Source organism: Hemibagrus wyckioides, linkage group LG09, assembly GCF_019097595.1.
Source record: "Hemibagrus wyckioides isolate EC202008001 linkage group LG09, SWU_Hwy_1.0, whole genome shotgun sequence".
Classification (NCBI taxonomy): domain Eukaryota; kingdom Metazoa; phylum Chordata; class Actinopteri; order Siluriformes; family Bagridae; genus Hemibagrus; species Hemibagrus wyckioides.
In genome coordinates, this window is record NC_080718.1 from 21,900,657 (window position 1) to 21,914,264 (window position 13,608).

The window sequence follows — 13,608 nt, forward strand, 5'->3', positions numbered from 1 at the left end:
GGATATTTTATCCGGACATGGTACACAAAATATTTTGCTAAATAATCTTATTTACATAATCATTTGTATAATTATCAGAATTTTTATTTTCACATTTTATTTTTCAAATTTTTGTGATTTCTTGTAATTTGGCGAGTGTGTTTATCTTTATCCAGTGCTATATTTCTGACCAATAAATGAAAGATTTTTAGGAGTAAGTTTTCAGTCCCTTCTCTTAGGCATTTATTTTTGGATTTTTGGTTTGTTTAATCATGTGTAGTGTCAGACCAAACAGCAAATCAACCAAAAGTTGATTTTTGCTCTGATTCTGACTCCGAAATTTGAGTATCAGGTGTGAAAGTTGCCTCGAAGATCCCAGGAGATTGTTTAAGTGTCGCAAAAGTATAATTTTTCAATATATACTTCTGTTATTTTGTTTTGTTTATTGTTTCAGCACTCATTTGATTCTACTTATGAACTTTGGACAGCGGCTCAGCAGCCCAGTTGTGCGTGTATCACTAATATAAAACCCCACCAAAGACATCAACAAAGAGCGATACCAGAATCATGAAGTAGTGCACCTTTGCTTCAAAATGGCTGCTAAGATCCGTGTTATAGATAGCAGAATGGCGTGGCAATGTTAGGTGTGTATTTAAAGAATAAACGCTATATACGCTGATGCATTTTGCTGTATGCAGTTCGCAAGATGTTAATCTGGTGTCTCAATGCTTTCCTTCAAATCTTCATGTCCAAACAACCTGCTTGGCAAATCCATTACACTAGTAGGAAGAGAAAATTCCATTTTCTGACCAAACTGTCACTATAACTAATTGATCAATAGCCGCTTGTCATTGCTGATAGTTTTCTGCATAGAATCGCGGACTCTGTTAGGAATAAGCGCCGTTTATAAATAGAGACCAGAGCTGAAATGGGTGATAGTGTGCTAGTACAGTGCCTCTGCCACGCTCCCTGAGGTGATAACACAGAAGAGCTTTGACCAGATTAACATGCTCACACTCTCTGCCAGCTGGCCCTCTGGGAGCCACACACACTCTTACACTTGCACACTCCAATGAGAAACGAGGCACCAGCGTGGCACTGACACCATTTCTCCAGAGTTAGCAGCTCCGACTGGCAAACCGGTGTCGCGAAATGAAGTTGCAAATGAAGTTGTTGCATTTGTCCTTATCGGATATGTTGTAAAATCACATCTTCGCTTACTTGGGGAAATTGCATCCTCACTTATTTCTTTACTATTTACTGTTCGGATTTTCCGTATAGAGCACTGTATAGATGAGGCAGCAGCAATGAAGACACCAGATTGAATTCAGACAACGCTTTGTAGTTAGTGCTCAGGAAACATCACTGGGAACAATGTAAGCGATGTCAGTGTTACAAACGATCTGAGGCTGTAGGAGTGAATATGTGTGCGAAAGGAGACCTGAATCGCCCTGAGATCCCATTAAGGTCATTTTCACGCTCATGTTTTTGCTACAGTTGGTGAAGAGGGAATGCTGTTGTCAATCCAGGGTTCAGAGATCTGTTCTTCTTTACTCCTCGGGAAAACAGTAGCGTGGAGTTTGCTTCAGTTAAAACATAGTACAGTCCAGAGTCAGTAAAGTGATTGGTTTAACTTGGTCCGAGGCCAGATAAATGTTATTATTGCTATCTATCTATCTATCTATCTATCTATCTATCTATCTATCTATCTATCTATCTATCTATCTATCTATCTATCTATCTATCTATTATTCAATCAATCTATCAGCTATCTACATTACATATATATAATATTATAGTTTATTCTGTCTTGCTGAATCTGCAAAATGTTACTAATTTACAAGAAATAAGGTAGAGCTTATAAATTGTAGTTTGCTTTTTATTTAGTTCTGCCCTGAATAAGTTATTTCACATAAAAGATGTTTACATATAGTCCACAAGACAAAATCATAACTGCGTTTTACACAAATGAACCAGTTTTATGGATGTAATAAATGAGGATATGAAGCTAGTGGGTGCAAGTGTTGAAGATGCAGAAGATAGGGATAGTTGGAGAGAGATGATTCGCTGTGGCCTCCCCTGAAGGGAAAAGCTGAAAGAAGAAGAAGACACAAATTGACCAGTTTAAAAGTTTACATCCTCTGTGTTTTGAGATAGTTCCTCTTAATCCTGAGCAGTTAAACTGCCCACTGTTCTTCAGAAAAATCCTCCAGTTCCTGCATATTCTTTGCTTTTCCACCATCGTCTGCATATTTGCCCCCTTTTCAAACAAAGCCTATATGATTTTGAGATCCATCTGGTCCCACTGAGGACAACTGAGGGACTTGGAACTATTACAAAAGGTGCAAATATTTTGTACAGGATGATCAGTGTAAATTGTTACTATTTTCTTTAAAGATCTTATTTTTTACATTTATACTGCCCTTCAGGAGCTACATAAGACACTTTTCCCAGAACATAAAATAATAGCAATTTAGAGAGAGAGAGAGAGAGAGAGAGAGAGAAAGACAGAGACAGAGAGAGATACAGTATGTATAAATGTATATATAAACAGAGCAATGGATCACTGTAATTATCTCACCTTTGTGGAGCAAGCAGCTGAACTGAAAGTGCAGCATGTAAGCACATCTCCACATCTCATGTCTGCTTGCATCAGCAGAGATCAGCTCCCTGCTTTTCCTGCATGATGATATGCCATGCATTGAAAAAGCGCCGTAATTTAGCACACGCACAACCCACCACAACCTGACCAGGACTGCTGAAGATGATCGAATGAATAAAAAAATGAACAAATTACTTAGCACTCTCAAAGGACAAAAAATACAGCAAAAAAAATGAATTTCTGTATTTAATACACCTCTACCAAGTACCTTCTGGCTTTAACATCGTTGGACAATATCTTTTATCTCCGCTTACGTACAGTTAATACCGCTCTGGTATTCATCCTGACCAATAAACATCAAGCTAAAAGAATCATTATTCATTGTGGTGCTATTCAGTGTCGAAGTTACATACTGTGCATCAGCAGTACGCTGGGTTTACAGGGCATTATGGGTACTGAACTATGGAGGCAGTATAATTATAATATAATCCAACTATGCGAAATGAAGGCACCCTGATTAGTGTTGTGTAACAAAATTGATCCAGGGATCTACAAACATTCATGAGGTCCAGTCAAGATGTTTAATAGAGATATTATTTAGTCCCATACAGATTGAATACCTTATCCAATTAAATACATAGGTTCCAGATATCCATATTAGTATATTATGCTATTGTTTCCGTAATATAAAGGACTGTAGTACTACTGCAGTAGTGTCAGCTTGAGGCAAGGAAAAATGTTGCTAATGTGGTAAAATGTTTTGAGTCTTTTAATTCAATGGAGCTGGTTTGGGTTCTGTGGGTGGAAAGTTGAGAAATTAAAGCTCTAATGACTCTAGTAAATGAATGTGCCGATCTTTGCATAGACGGATTATTAAATAAATCTGTGCTGCAATCATAAAGGGGGTTTGTGATTTCATTTTTTGGCACTGTAAGGGGTCTCTGATTGCAAAACATTCGAAAAAACCTTAAATATAGACAGAGATTATGTGTGTTTAAATAGTGATACTCGGTTTTTACTGCCTGGTTTGTTTGTTTTTTTGTTTGTTGGGTGTTTTTTTCAATAGGCCCCATGGGAGAGAGTGGAGACGTGGCAATGCCTGCAGACTCGAAGCAGAAATCCAGCAGTAAAGAGGATGTGATTCCTGTTGCCGAACCTCACAAACTCCCAAAGGTACAAACTGATTTGTTCACAATACCTGTGGAAAGTGTGGAAAGTGTTTGTCTTTTGTTTAAGCATTTTAGTAGAAATAAAAGTGGAGTTTGTCATTTTTTAGACCTTAAGTAAACATACAGGTTCAGAGTTACTTTAGACAAACTGTGTGTCTCAATGTTGAGACACACAGCCTGACTAGATTCTTTCATTTTAATTAGCACTACTCCCAGAGCTGCTTCAGCTACTTCTTCTTACAGGGCACCAGCAAATTATATGAAATATGTTATGAAATCCTTCATGCCTGCTATTTGTAAAAAAAAATTTCATTTGACGCACAGTTTTCTAAGAATCATAAATTTAGATTGCAGTGCAGCAATGAATCAATGATACTAATCCTGCAACTGTGTGGAAGCCTGGAATTCCCTTTCTTTTAAGATATTGGAAATTTTTAAGAATCTATGAATGCACTGGAATTTTGTTTGTTTGTTTAATACACCCCTCCCCTCATGTTTGGATGTAGCCATGGATCTTCATATGTATTTACAGTCTTGCTCTTACATTTCTGGTTTGTTTTGCTTGTTCAAAATAGTATTAAAAATTGATCTATGCCAGGAGACATAGACAGCAACGGTTGCAAGAAGGAAGTGCTTTATTTTTAAAATGTAAATTGTTTTAAACAATAAAGAGCCAGGCAATTAGCTAACAGTGTAACCAGGCAAAATAACATTGAAGCCAGAGTACATGAACAAGATGAAAAAAACAGATTAGCTCAAACAAGAAAGCAGGGCTTGGTATGTTGGGGAACAGATCAGCATTGATCAGCAGTGTTGTGTGTTTATATAGTGTGTGTATAGTTCAGGTATGCTCGATTAGAAATCCGGGAATGTTGAGCATCATGATGATGATGATGATGATGATGATGATGATGATCAAACATTGTCTACATTTTACCCAATGTCTGTTTGTTTACTTAGTTGATTGGTTGGTTGTTTAATTGGTTAGTTGGTTGTTTGGATGAATGGATGGATTGCTGGCTGGCTGATTGGTTGATTAATTGGATAGTTGTTTGTTTTGATGGTTGGTTGGTTGATATATTGGTTAGTTGGGTGTTTGGATGGATGGATGGTTGGTTGATTAATTGGTTAGTTGATTGCATGGATGGATGGATGGATGGTTGATTAATTAGTTAATTGGTGGTTTGGATGGATGGCTGGTTGGTTGGGTGATTAATTGGTTAGTTGGGTGTTTGGATGGATGGCTAGTTGGTTGATTAATTGGTTAGTTGATTGCATGGATGGATGGCTTGTTGGTTGATTAATTAGTTAATTGGTTGGTTGGATGGATGGCTAGTTGGTTGATTAATTGGTTAGTTGATTGTATGGATGGATGGCTTGTTGGTTGATTAATTAGTTAATTGGTTGGTTGGTTGGATGGCTAATTGGTTGTTTGGTTGGTTGGTTGGATGGCTGATTGTTTAGTTGGTTGGTTGGTTGATTGGTTGGTTGGTCGGTTGGTTGGTTGGTTGATTAATTGAATGAGCTTTTCAATTCATGCTGCCCAGTGTGGAGCTTTGTTTCAGTATGCTTTCTCAGTATGAGTGAGAGAATATATTGCACTATATATTTTGCTATTATAAAGACCATCAGATTATTATAAACATGTGAACCATTATACACTATCGTAAATAAAGTTTATAAGCGTGACGAAATCATCAGCAAAGCCTCCGTCAGTCAAGTTTAAAAGAAGCGTTTATTAAAGCTGCATCTCTTATAACACTCCAGTGAGTGTTAAACGTCTTTACAGCACTCCATCGCATCACATTTAATCACAACACGATGAGTGAAAATGAATACATGAGGGAGACAACACAGTCTGCGATATACAGATTATATACTTGCTGCTTTTCGGCTGAGTCTTTTATAAAATCTGAGCATTTGAGCTTGGAAAATGATCAAAATATGTTTGCACAAAAATGTGCTTAATCAGCAAATCAGTGACATGTAGCGTCTCTCTGTGATGCAGATGGTGTATGAACACAGAGGAATGACAAGAGGAAAAAAGATGCTGGAGTTTCTCAATGAAAGACTGCTCATGAACCTTATGTATTTTAAACAGAGGGGATGGGGTGGGTTATTTCAGAGGAAGTGAAAGGCATGTCCGTGGTTTCATTATATTGCTCTGAAAATTACAAAGTGCTCATTTAAAAAAAACTCAATAATATGTGTTTGTAAGAGTTATTACGTTGCATATAACTTGTGCTTTTTCGTGTTTTGGCTAAAGGATAAAAATACATATTTGAAAAGAAAGCACTTGGGCTCAATCTCTTTCCCTCACACACACACACACACACACGCACACACACACACACACCATTACTCTGAATGAGCTCTGAATCCTCATAGCACTTTGCCTCTGATCGCCTTTTGTTTATTTTCCCTTCATTTATTACAAGAATCTTTCCTGATAGTAGTGCTTAGTGGTGAATTATTTAGGCTGCCAAAAGAGCCTGAAAGAGCCCTGGAGTGAAGGGAAGAGCTGAAAGAGCATGTCCAGGCCTTGCTTTTAGAAATGTGGAACAGGGATATGGGGAAAATAGGAGTGTGTTCCTTTGCTGACATTTGCAGTCTGTCACAGGAACACGTAGCTGCACTGTCCCGGAGCTGTCAGTGCCTTCAGCTTTCTACTGTCTCACTAAGTTTCTACATCATCCCATTTTTTCCCCCTTCTTTTATTATTATTTCCTCTTTCTCACATGGAGTCTGTGTTTCTGTCTGTATCTCTTGGCCTGTTCATCATATGCAAGGTGTAATTAAATTGGTGGTGTTCTTGTATCTCTCTCTCTCTCTGTCTCTCTGTCTCTTTCTCAGGATGGCTCCAGCTCTCAGTGTGGTTCAGAGCCCCCCACTCCATCAGCCCTGACCCCCAGCCCGGCTAGTCTGTCCTCCTACCACGGGGATGACAGTGACAGCATCAGCAGTCCTGCATGGCCCAAAACTCCCTCCAGTCCAGTAAGTATCACTCACTCAGTCCCACTAAAGTGAAGCTGCAGTTTAATGCCGAAGTGCACACACAGTCATTTTAGTCCTGATTCTCCTGTAGTTGACAAATGTTTGCCCAGAGGCTCTGAGTCTCAACAGAGCAAGCTGGAGTGTTTTATTTATCTATCTATCTATCTATCTATCTATCTATCTATCTATCTATCTATCTATCTATCTATCTATCTATCTATCTATCTATCTATCTATCTATCTATCTATCTATCTGTCTGTCTGTCTGTCTGTCTGTCTGTCTGTCTGTCTGTCTGTCTGTCTGTCTAGCCTTTGTAATTTTTGACCTGATGTAACAGTAGGTATAGTAAAAACTTGAAACCATAAAACCAGGAAGTGAATAAATAAAAGGAGGATTAAACCTGTGCCTTTGTGAATCGGCTGAAGGACAACAACAGCAAGTTGAGCACTGTCCTGCTTCTTGTGGGTGTAATTGAAATGTTAGTGACTAGCTAGCTAGTATCCAGAGTAATAAGTGTTAGGCTAATGCGTATTAATTATCCAAAACTAACCACTAGTACAACAGAAGTTTGTTGACTTTAAAGATAATCACCTCTCATGTGGTCAAATAAACAGCCATCAAGAGCTCTCTCAAGTACTATTAAATAACCTTCTTAAAACCTTTCACTCATAGTAGCCTAATGATGTAAAGATCATTTTCTCAGGTGCGATACGAAAATGTTTTGGGCCTCGGAGCAAATTGCCATTTAGGGCGTCCAAGTGTTCGGAAAAGGCCAAGCAGCCTTAGTCCCAAATAGAAGAACTTAAGATGTGAACAGCAGTTTATTGTTCTTAACTTCTGGGCCATGTGCATCATCCAAATGCAAACGGTCAGTGGACTGAATTACACTAATGTTTTCTTTCACTATTATTGCACTGAGTAATTAATTCCACTTGGAAATGTTGCTCCTCTAAAACGTAAGCTGCAGCCAAAGTAAATTCCGAAGTGAATTTCTCTCGGACTACAGTTACTAACGTAAGACTTGTTATTTTGCCATTTTCTTCCGAGGTAAACAAATCCGGTGACTATTATTTAAACACAGCTGCATTAAATGAACCATCAACTTTTCCTGCTTTGCTGTGTGATCTTGATTACTTTTCATTAAAGCGTAATAACGGAACACGTCCAGCATATCAATCACGCCACTGATTACATTAACTCATTGCAGCTTTATTTTCCGTTAGCTTAAATGATCTTTAATTAACTGAAACGTTCGAAACTAAAGGCTGAAGGACAAACGCTTTCTCGTCCTCTCGTTATGTGGCTGTTCGTGCCGCCTGCTGAGAGTCCCTTCTGCTGTGCCATCCGACAGCTAAATATACACTCCGAAATAATGTACTAAATAAGTTTCCGGGTTATTTAGAAGCAAGCAAGTCAGTGTGAAAAGTTCAGAAAGGTGTGTTCGGAAAGTCTGCTGTAAGTGTAACATACAAAACCTGTTATGTTTTCTTTTTTAAAACACCACTGCTAACTGCTTCTGATGGAAATAAAAGCCGAGTGAAATTTTGGATTGAAGTAGGGTAATGTCATTCATCTCGGGAATTTTACTCCCCTTTTTTTTTCCTAGCACAGGAACAGTCGACATCAGCGGTTTCTTAAACTTATTGCTTTTGAATGCGACCCACTTTGAAGAATTTCGAGAAAATGTTTCAGCACGTCCCACACCCCACCCTAAACTTTAGATGGATAAAGATTACTATAACATAAAACATCTTTTTTCGGATTGCTCTCTCAGTGGGACGTTTGGATTTGGATAGAGAATGCGAGACGGTCCATTTGTAGCCTTGCGTCTGTTATCCAGAGACAAACTATTTGTTCTTGTTCTTGACCTGAAATCGCTCCACATTTAATCAGCAGTCCAGCTGATAATAAACCACGAATTGCTAAGCCTATGTGACTTTTTCTATTCAGCAGTTAGTTAGTTATATCATGTCACCTGCAGATAATCTCTTCCTTTAGGTGATTATTTTATACACTCGTTCCTTTGACCCCGCTGATACTGCTTTGCAACCCCCTGAGATGTCACGACCCCCAGGAAAAGAACCCCTGTCCTAAATACATAGCCATGTTATGTGCGTGTAAATTAGTAATGATCGAGAGCAGCTTGCAGAAGGCGCTTATAGGTCAAAGCAATCAGTTTGTATTACAGATATGAGGTGAATGGAGTATGGAGAACTTTTGCAACACTTAACAGACATATTTGTCTTAAAATCTTATAAAATTATTGGGATATTTGAACATAAAAACAGACATGTCATCATGGTGTTCCTTGTTCACGTTATACGCATTATGTTGTATTGTCATGACCAGGGATTAGAAATTTTTAGAGAAAAGAAATATATAGAAAATTATTTCATTTATTTTATTTTATTATCACTCACTTCAGTTCCAGAGTGAAAAATATGATTTAAAAAAGTGCTTAATTCTTAACATTATTTTTCCCTTCCAGTAGAGATTCAATATGAACATTTTTCCTAATAAAATTCTCTCCAGAACTGGTCACTTCTTCAATTCCTGGCTGTAGAAAGACATGATGTTAGATGTGTCAAGCTTTAGCAGCTGAAATGTTAGAATAAAAGTTAAAATAAATAAATAAATAAATAAATAAATAAACATTTTGAGTTTCCAATAAGAAACATAGGTTAGCTTATGTAAAGTATGTTATTAACTGGTTTTATATTGTTTTTATTTTTCATTTTTTTAATATTATATCTAAACAGCAGAAATCCAAGAGGAAAAATAAACCATTTTAACCCCTAATATTTGTTTATCATTCTTTTTAATAAAGTATATATTAACCTTATATGGTGCATCCAAAGCTTTATGCAAAATTTGGTTAATTGCTAAAAAGCTAGCTTCTAAAAAAAAAGAGAGAGAGAGAGAGAGAGAGAGAAAGGCAGATTCTCGTATTGAGGAATAATTTAGACAAATCTCTCACCCCCCCTTACATATCTCAAACTCAGGTCCGCTTTAATGACTGATTGTACCATCCATCAGAAAATGATCGTCCTCTGATCTGAAGGGATTATAGATTTCTTCCCAGATTTCTTGGCAGTCCATTTCTTGCTACAGTACATTTTAATCACAGATATCTTTACTTCTAATGTTCTTTTAATAGTTCTGTTATAGCATGAGTTCTCTGTCTCTGCAGAAATCGGGCTCTGGCACTACGACAAACGACAAGGTTTCTCGGCTGTACGAAATGGGAAGCGAGCCAGAGAGAAAGAGCTGGGTGGATCGTTATCTGTCCTTCATGGAGGACAGGGGGACTCCGGTTCCTCACCTCCCTGTCGTGGGCAAAAAACAGCTGGATCTGTTCAAGTTCTACATGGCTGTAAAGGACCTCGGTGGCTTGGCCATGGTAAAATCTTTAACACCTTCATCTTTTTACCGAGGCAGGGATTTGATTATCGGTCATTAACATGAGTCTCGGTATGGTATCATCTCTGTGGCAGGTGAATAAGAATAAGAAATGGCGCGAGCTGTCCTCCACACTCGGATTAGGCACGTCCAGTAACGCTGCCAGCTCTCTGAAGAAGCACTACATCCAGTATCTGTTTGCGTATGAGTGTAAGGTGGAGAGAGGTGAGGAGCCTCCGCCTGACTCCTGCCCCAGTGCTGACGGCAAGAAACAAGGCAAGACCGAGCCTCCGTCTCCTGGTGAGTGCCAGCGCTAGTTTAAAGAGCCACAGGGTTGACATGACATGACATGAAGATGGGGTTGTATTGCTTGGGCTATCGCTCTTTGAACAATTCTTTTGACAGTACAGCTCTACAGATAGTAAAACCTTGTATATAATGTAACTCTTTTTGTTTTCTGAAGCTGGGAACTTCAAGACATGAGCATATTGTTCTTCTTTTGTAGCAGTAAAGGGTTTTGAATTCAGTTGCAGAGAGATTTATCCGAAGGCTGAATTTATGCTGAACTATATAAAAAGGTTGTACGATGTCCAGTATGTTTCAGTTTTTATTACTAAAACACAAGAAGAATGTATTCTGATAAGCACTTAGGCATTAAATTAACGAATGAATGAGTGATTCTTATTACTCAGAAGGTATTGACTTATTTTCTATAACCTCAGCTCTGACAAAAGCACAATTCATATCACAGTTTTGTACTAATATCTAGTGTCTGTTGTAACCCGCACACTGAAAAAAAATTAATTCATTGAATTCACTCCATTCAGATGCGCAAGTCGGACGCACTTGATTGAATTAAGTAACAGGAACACAATGAGTTTTCGTACAGCCAACATGACTTCAGCGTGTATTTCCAAATCCCTGAACAAAACTGAACACTGAGCTCACATCTGAGCTGACAATAAAAAAGCCACAATGCTGGTGTTTCACAACAGACACTGGACTATTCTGTTAGTGCATGTTTTAATCTTCTTTTATTTAATTTTATTTAATTTTATACTATAGTTATAGTTCCTATCAGTAGCAACATCCCCATGAGATTTCACAGTGGTACTGGTTTAGATGAATTAATTACGCTCACTCTACCAACACTTTATCATTCAGTCTAGTGATTAAGAAACTTGTTTAAATTATGTTTAATATAAAATTGAAATCACATTTTGTTGAGAAATGTAATGTTTCTAAGTAAACTAGACATTTATTCTTAAAAAAAGGTTGATACTTTGAGACTATATTTAGACTTTATTTAGGATTTCGGAAGGGGTCGCTAGTCTCAGTGCTTCAGAAAAATCTGAAGTAAAGCTGTTCTGTTATATTTTCTGACAAAGGGAAGTCTATGAGATGAAGGAATTTATTATATGTTTGGGTTTCTGAATTTTTTTTGACTTACATTTGACAGAAAGAAACATAGAGGTAATGCCCTGGGAACAACTGTTTTACAAAGTTTCAACAATGTACTGTGAATGGTGAGGTTTTCTGTAAAGAGGCATTTATTTGGCAATTTTTGGAAGGAGTCTCCAGTGTCAGTGCTTAGTAACAGGAAGTGGCCTTCATAACAGAGGACTTTGCAGTTATCTTATTCAATTTTTTGCCTTACTAGTTTTAAGATAAAAAAAGAAGTTGGAATGACAATTTATAGCAGCTATAATGTAAGTAAAAAAAGCCTATAAGATAAAAAAATAATGCTAAATGGATACAAAGTATTGTTTTGCCAAATGATTGTGGGGGAAGAGGAATGAAAGAACTTGCAGGATGTGCTGCACTTAATTATTATCAATGATCAGCTCCAGAATCAAAAAAGCATCCCTGCTTCATGTCAGCTGCATCACACCACCCAACTGAGGATGATTTATTCTTTTATATTAAGAATATATATATATATATATATATATATATATATATATATATATATATATATAAAACCCAATTTGCATGGGTTTTGGCTCCATGCTCTCCACCAGTTGTTATACCACTCTTTTTGCAAAAAAGCAAACAGCTCAGCTTTGCTTGATGGTTTTTGACCATCCATCTTCCTCTTGATGACATTCCAGAGGTTTTCAGTAGGGTTCAGATCTGGAGATTTGGCAGTGGTCTCTTATTTTTTTCCAGAGCTGTATATATAAATATAAATACAGTGGATCCTGCACTCTCATTGCCGTGGCCTGGGTTCGATCAAGGGAGCTAACCCAACCACTGAAGATTTAACTCTCAGTGCCAGTCCCAGGCCAGGATAAAATGGGAGGGTTGCATCAGGAAGGGCATCCGGCATAAAAACCTACGCTAAATCGAAACATGTGGACCAAATGATTCGCTGTGGCGACCCTCAACAGGGAGCGCATATATATATATATAATTAAGAACAATTCATATAGATGAAACACTTGGCAAACAAGTGTAGCAAAAAATAACAGGTCTACTTAGGCATATACTGTACACACACACACACTGTACTGCAGCAAGCTGTGTGTCCTTCTGCATAAACGTTGGAGGCTTTTTTTTTTCATAAAGAAATGTGTCGCCGTTATGGATTCGCACCTGTGTTGCAATATTAAGCCTTTTACTGAATTTAGATCTTGCATCACGTATGCTGGAGTAACGGTGGAAACAACACCTGTGGTGTTGAAAAACTGAGTGTTAATTTAATTAGAAATCTACAAAATTTTGAGCATGGACAAGGAGGAAAGTGAAACATTTAGTACAAATGTATACAGGATTACAGGATATTACATCTAATGAGATCAGCTCTTGGTATGAATAATTCTGGAGACATAAAAATACTCAGGATACATGTAATATGTCAGAAAGGTGTATTAGGACACTCTGGTGCTACGGCAAAGTGTGCTGACTCAGCAGTTTTATGATATCTATTATGGAATATTGAATGCTAGGATCCGCTCCCGGGCTTTCAGTCTGGTTCACTGAACAGGGAAATGGGATGTGCAGTAGCTTTATCTGAGCAGTCGGATTCATAGCTGGGGTAAAAACACGCTTTGGTTTTTGGTCAGTCCGCCGTTTCAGGCCTCATGCCTGTGAATGAGCAGCTGACAGGCGATGATGTCATTGTTATGGTTGCCTAGCAGCTGTGCGAGAGCAGGGGAGGGCTGATGGGATTCCCCCAAGCAAGATTAATGGGGATTGCATTCTGGGATATAAACAAACATGACCTCCAGTCAACCTCAATTCAGCAGCCAAGCAAAAAGGCAGCATTTTTTTCACTCGCAGTCTCCTCTGAGTCATCATCATTATCTTCATCTTCATCGTCATCATCGTCATCATCATGTCTTGCTCTTTGTCAGTCTCTAGTGCATACACTCCCTCTGTAGAGGTAATCTAAAGGGGACTGGAGTTCACTTGGGGTCAGAGTTCCCAGGTGAGTGAGAGAGAAAATGACGGAGGAATTTCTA

The 13,608-nt window shown here is 38.1% G+C and overlaps 1 protein-coding gene across 1 annotated transcript in view; it reads left to right on the forward strand.

Annotated features, from left to right (window-relative positions):
- The window catches only part of LOC131359257 (AT-rich interactive domain-containing protein 1B-like), a 219,913-nt gene that overhangs the window by 191,832 nt on the left and 14,473 nt on the right, over window positions 1-13,608 (forward strand). The window contains exons 10-13 of the mRNA XM_058398965.1: window positions 3,648-3,754; window positions 6,604-6,744; window positions 9,936-10,145; window positions 10,240-10,444. Of these exons, the coding sequence (XP_058254948.1) occupies window positions 3,648-3,754; window positions 6,604-6,744; window positions 9,936-10,145; window positions 10,240-10,444 (663 nt within the window). The remainder of the gene's footprint in view (window positions 1-3,647; window positions 3,755-6,603; window positions 6,745-9,935; window positions 10,146-10,239; window positions 10,445-13,608) is intronic.